The 6655-nt window shown below is 26.4% G+C and overlaps 1 protein-coding gene across 1 annotated transcript; it reads left to right on the top strand.

Annotated features, from left to right (window-relative positions):
* Nucleotides 1-5432: 5432 nt before the first annotated feature.
* LOC113363759 (immediate early response 3-interacting protein 1-like) lies at nucleotides 5433-6053 on the top strand. Its single transcript, XM_026606245.1, is given in 5 exon segments — nucleotides 5433-5445; nucleotides 5448-5480; nucleotides 5483-5518; nucleotides 5755-5856; nucleotides 5933-6053. Coding segments are annotated over 5 exon segments (240 nt in total). The 3' UTR covers nucleotides 5989-6053.
* Nucleotides 6054-6655: the final 602 nt, after the last annotated feature.

Genomic DNA, 6655 nt, shown 5'->3' with positions numbered 1-6655 from the left:
AACGGCGATTAGTACTAGGCATTATCATCGAGTTATAATATTATTGAAAAAAATGTACCCATGAAATTTTGCATTGGTAGGATAATGTAGCTATTAATTTGTGAAATCCTGTTAAAATTAAAAATAAGACATTGGTCTTGTTTGCTCCTTGGTCATTTGCCTTTACCACGCATATGGGGTAAAAAGAGCCAGGTGACATTTTTTTAAAAAACAGCAAAAAAAACTTAATGATGAATTAGCTGGAATTTTTACTGAACATAGTCAAATAGTTGTTTGTTTGACATGTGTTACTTGTGATATAATTGGTTTGTTTTTCACAATATAATTTCCCAACCTTTGAACTGAACCTTCGTGCCCGACTCTATTCTATTTCTATTTTTGTTTAAATAATGTTCATTTGCCAAAGCTCGAACATATGGTATATAGTTGCGCAAAAGAATTCCTTTTGTGTTTTTGCGTAATTATAATTGCAGTACGAGGCTGTTTAAAACAATAGTAAAGTGCATTACTATATTCGTATCACGTATAATGAAACTGTGAGATATGTGGTACACTTCTCATAAACTCAACTTTTCACAGTAGAATTAATTATTAAATGAATTATGAGACTGCGGAATATAGACAAAATTAAATTTATCAGATTTATGTAGAAATAATTATCTGATCAAATCAGGAGATGAAAGGTGAAAATTTGAGCTTCTAGAAGATGACGGTGTATTATATATCTTTTTTTTCTAATAAACCAAAATTCAATATTTCAAATCTCATTGCTAGACTTATAGTCAGGGTGCGGTAGTGACAATCGTCATAAACTATACTGATTTTGAGATAGGGTCCAAAGCAAGAAAAATAAAGTATGATATTATTAAATTTTACCATTTTGACATTTGAAATCTCATTCAAAACTTCTTACACACTTTTGCTTTGTCATGCAGAATTGAATTTTTTCAATTATTACTTTAAGAAAAACACTAGATTTAGGATTTTGGAAAAATTTATAACTGTTCGACACAAACGTTAAGAGATCATTAGGCTATCATTTTTAAATATTAATTATTTTTAATAATGGTATGATTTCAGTTTTTTAATATAATATGTATCTGCAAGTGCAAAAATGTTTATGACAGCTCTAATCGTTCCCGTGATATTCGCTAAAACCCATTCCCTCTTTTTCACATATTTAAAATGCGTTTTTCTCGAAAACTATTTGAAGTGCGATCGAATTTTTCTAATAGCATCTTTCTAAGGTCATAAGGTACCAACGTTGTGAAAATCATCAAAATCGTATCTGCAGGTGCAAAAATTTTTATGATAGCTCTAACCGTTCGTGAGATGGTCGCTAAAAACCATTCCCTCTTTTTCACATATTTAAAATGCGTCTTGAAAACTCTTTCAAGTGCGATCGAAATTTTTAATAACATTTTCTTAAGGTAATAAGGTAGAACATTGTGAAAATCATCAAAATAGGACGCAAAATTTTTTTTTACAAAATCGGAATGCAATCCATATGCTTTTAAACTATTACTCTCAATCTTGCAATTTTGTCTGCATAGAATGTTCGCTAATACGGCGTTCACTCGATCTAATAGTTGACTGAAATCTAATTAAAATAATTACAAAACTCACACTTATTTTCATTAAACATGCAATTTAAATTTGATTGCATTAATAATTTCGGTGCAACAACGGCAATGAATGCATTTACATGGTGAATGGTTGTTTGAATGATGTTGAGCTGTGACCATGGATTCAAATTGTTTCAAATATCTTATTTAATAGGAACGGAAAATTAAGAATTTAATGCAGGAATGAAGATTTTTCACTATATTTATAAACAAAATTAAGAGTTTGTTCACTTTCTCATAAAGGCCAGTGATTTACTCCTCACATGTTAGTATTTACTATTATTGATTATGTAATCTTTATTAATAAACAAGTGAATAAATAATAAATTAACTAATACTATTATTAGATAAAAAGAAATGATAAATTGCATCACAAAATCAAGGTTGTGTTTTAACAAATGTTTGTTCTGTAAATATATTCATTTTCTATAAATAAGTTCAACTTAAATTTTGCGAATATTTTTTAAAGTTTTATATACTAATATTTAATTTTTATGATATTTGTATTATATAAATTTAAATTATTTTATTGGTTCACGTTCGCATTTGTTAGAAACTTACAATCTTGACAAGTTTTAATTTGTTCATGAATGATATTTAATCATATCTCAAAATGCAGTTTCATTAATGTTACAACAACACAATGAATAAGACATTCTAGATCTCTTTTTATGTGCTGACAATGAGTAAAAAATCAATTAATATTTTTGTTTGTCACGTCCGAAATGTTTTTTTTTTACGGTGCACTGAGCAATGGTCATTCTTTATCTAGTTTCATTTTTTTATTGTAACAGTACTTGTATTCTATCACCTGTCTTCATTTTTCACTTAAGCGTTGAATAAGACTTTTAGTTTCATTTATCAATGTCAATGAATGAAATATACAATGATGAAATTTTGTGCATTTTATTGAATGAGTGACAAGTTGTAAATGTTAAAAAAGATTATTTAAAATTTCGTTAGTTTTAATTTAATAATTTTAACTACCATCGGGTAGAAAAACCAAACTTAACTAGGTGTAAGAGAAATTTTCATCAGCTTTTCGATATATATATACGAGTGATTGTATGTTGTGGTAATAGTATTTTCAACGTCAATGAATTTTCATAATTAAACCACTTTTTTGGCTGTTCCTTTATATCTTGACTTCTAACACTGTGCAATGTGTCACTAAAATCTTAAATATATATAATATATATATATATATATATATATATATATACCAAATCAAATTTTCTGCGTAGACAAACGCCTTTGGGTAGTTGAATATTAAGAAAGGAGAAACTGCTAAATTTTATGCAAGAGTTATTCTATAGAGTACCTATTATTTAGGTGAATTTCAATAATAACATTAAATAATTCACTGTTAAGTTTGCTCACTTTATTTTATAAATTTGACTTGTCTGTCTTAACTTGTACTTTTTTTGTTGCTTACTTTAATTTATAAATTTGATTGCAAAATTTGGATAACCAAAGATTTATTAGAAAAGTTTTCCTAATTTGAAAAGTATGATTTATATGAATCTATTTTTTTGCGTCATCTCTCCTTTAATCTCTAGAATTATTTCAAGCCAAAAAATCAATTGATATTTTTGTTTGTTACGGCCAAAATGTTGTTTTTTCATGGCGCACTGCGCAATAGTCAATCTTTATCTAATGAAACTTGGATCATTGGAGACTCATTTGATTTTTTTCTTTATTTAAGTTTCTTGCAATAACTTTATACTATGATCTAATTTTTACCCTCAATGTCTCTTCTCCAATCACCAGAATTATTTACCAAGTTTACTGATTTTTCTCATTCTTCTTCTCAATACCAAATGCATTCACTTCAACTAATCTCGGAAAGGATATGCCATGATTTTGATGCCTTCTACCACATCGGAACACATGTGAAGATGCACTTATATGGTGCAGCGCCGACTATATATCTGCACACCTTAGTGTCTTAATCATAATAATAACTAACACGGATCCTTTCACTGGACCTTGCTTGCATCATCTCAAGATAGTTTAGTTCTTGGGTTCTCATCGCACTCGGTAATCAGTGCGTTGATCTCATTTCTTAACCAGAAAACTCGATCATCGTTTGCTCTTTACGCCGATTTTATGATGCATCTTCGAATCCTAGAAGCTGAAAACCTGTTAGTCTATATTTGCTAAGAATTGCTACGTGATGTTATGAAATATGTTATGGGAAACTAATTTTAAATGATAAATGAACGTATGTTTGTGCAACTGGGTTTTATATCGGTGCAGAGACTGCAAAAACCACAAGGGAAAAAATGTATTTATGGACTTATATTTATTTTATATCAAAATTTTTATTTATTAATTTTTTTTATTTATTAATTCATTTGGTTAAGTAGATAGTGGTTTTAACTATAGCCAAAATAAGGACTGTAATTTGTTTGAATATTTATGAAAATGTGTACTCAATTTTTATTATCAAATCGTCAAAATTATTTAATTTTTAAGCTTGCAAATGCACTTATTATTGATTTTATTTGCTATTGCTAGTAATAATTTTGCTTGAACCAAGATTTACAAGTGGTCGCAAGGACATGTATTATAGTAAGTAAAAGCACTAAAATATCTTATTTTTTTTTTTAGATTGAAATATAATTACTATTTGTTTATTTAAAATATTTAACTAATATTTAATTAAATCGATACAATTGAGTTTATGCTATGATATGAAAAATATTTAAATATCTATAAAGCGAGTTTTTTTTATTATGAAATGAAGGTTTTAATTTATAAATAAATAATTTTAATTTATAAAATATAAAAATTTAATATCTGGAAGTAATAAATTTAGAAGATTATTTTAATTCATCTTCAAAATATGTTTCATTCAAACTAAATAATAATATGATGAAAAATATGAAAAATAAACATTAATAGGCTTCAATCAGAAATTGGTATAAATAGTATGCATACCAAGCCTGGCTAGACTGTTTTCAAAATAACATATGTCCAGTACCGGTTGCTTATTTCCAGTTTTTGTGGGTTCATGCATTTTTTAATTAATTATTGAATAAAGAATTAATTAATAATAACTGGTTCAAATAATGTTAGATAAAAATTAAAACATATTAATATATTTTTTAATCTGCTTGACATTGTTTAAACACCTGAAACATTAATTCATAAAATTAATGTCAAAAATAATTTATTATTAATGTGCATATTGCATTATCTATTTTTATTTTCATCTTATTATATTATTTAATATATTAATATATTTATTATTGATATAATTATATGGTTTTGGTGGTTATTAAATTTAATATCTTACCTTTACCACTATCATTTATCCGAACAATTTAAAGATCTATTGAATTTTTTTAATAAAAATTTTAAAGTAAAAATGAAGTCAATAATCACTTGTAAAATATTAGTTATGTTTGGCTGTGTATAAATACATATATTATTCAAACTAATATTTAAATTAAAACTGTATTTAATTAATTAGTAAATATAATCAAACTAATAAAGAGAATTTTTTTATTTTATTTCGGAAACTAGTGAACCATAAACAAATCTTTAAAAATAATGTTTATTCTAATTATTAAATTAATGTGAAATTACATTCAAAAATAAATCGTTCTAGCCTGGCGTAGACACACACCTACCGTAGGCATTCGTCTACGTCGTTTCGATCGTAGATGTCGTAGCAGGATATTATCCCTGATACGTATGCTAAACATGAAACGTACCCAGAGTCTGTGTATATCTCAAATGTCAAAATAAGAAGTAATTCAATAAGTATCAATTTAATTTTAATAATAATAAATCTAAATCATGCTTACTTTGTGGATTTGTTTGAAGCCGGTTTATTGCTATTAAACGCATGTGTGTATTGCACGAAGAAAGATTTTTAGCGAAAGGTAAGTGAATTTTTTCTTTGTATTTGACGTGTATAACCTATAAAAATTTTATTTTGGTATTTGTTGAAATAGAATATACATATTATATTCAAGTATATATTATAAGTTTGTTTTTTTTCGACATAATATATTGCGTTCATAATATTTCTATGATTTATGGCGTTTTTCCATAAATATTTGAGACCAAGTGATTCTATTGGAGTCATCTACATATTAACTCTGACAATGTTTTGCAGTTGGATGGGGCGCCAACTCTGCGGTTCAAGGATTTGGTGAAGCACCAACCGTTAAATTTCAAGTTATGAATTTAATCCGATCTATCAGAACTGTTACTAGAAGTAAGGATCTTTCATATATATTAAACAATATTCCTTCAGACCTCAGGTTTTTCTATATTTTATATCTTTTTTTCAGTACCGCTTATATTCGTCAATATCGCCACAATAATTTTCAAATTAATTCTTGGATAATTATAAATGTTTCGAAGGAAGTTGCGTTGAATTTTGAAGCCATATAATTTATTTTATAAATGTACCAAATTTTGAATAAATTTTTATAATAAATTCAAAGTTGTTTATATTTTCGTTATTTAGGGAAATATTGATTTTGTTATGTAGACTTGAGGGAATACTATTTTAGGGAGTTGCATTGCCGGTTTGAATAATTTTGTCTAGACGAATGATAGAATATGCACCCTATCTAATGGATTTATAAGTTTCGCAATTAGAGTGAAATTATGAATTATTTTGAGCATACATGAAATATAAATAAATAAGCATATTTAATTTTCCATTTTTATCATAAAAATGATATTAATTATTTATAAACGTAATAATTTTAATGATAATTTTGTGATCAAAATATAAAATACTTGGCAATAAATTTTTCGTTCACGAATAATAATTTCGTCAATAAGCAGTTCTAATAATGATAATGGCAATATTCATCAAAAGACAACAAAAATGTTTTGAACGAGGTGCTGCTGAAAATCATTACTGTTTAGAAAAATAAATACTAAAATAATCCAGAAAATACACATTAATTAATGATTAAACAAATTATTGATAAATGTGGAAAAAACAAGTCGAGAGAAAACGAAACAAAAAACAAAAAAAATATTTTAATAAATTTGTAAAT

This window comes from Ctenocephalides felis, unplaced genomic scaffold (genome assembly GCF_003426905.1).
Source record: "Ctenocephalides felis isolate EL2017-DRISC unplaced genomic scaffold, ASM342690v1 CF-g0.4_SCAFFOLD_00845, whole genome shotgun sequence".
Taxonomy (NCBI): Eukaryota; Metazoa; Arthropoda; class Insecta; order Siphonaptera; family Pulicidae; genus Ctenocephalides; species Ctenocephalides felis.
This window is presented reverse-complemented; position numbering and strand designations above follow the sequence as displayed.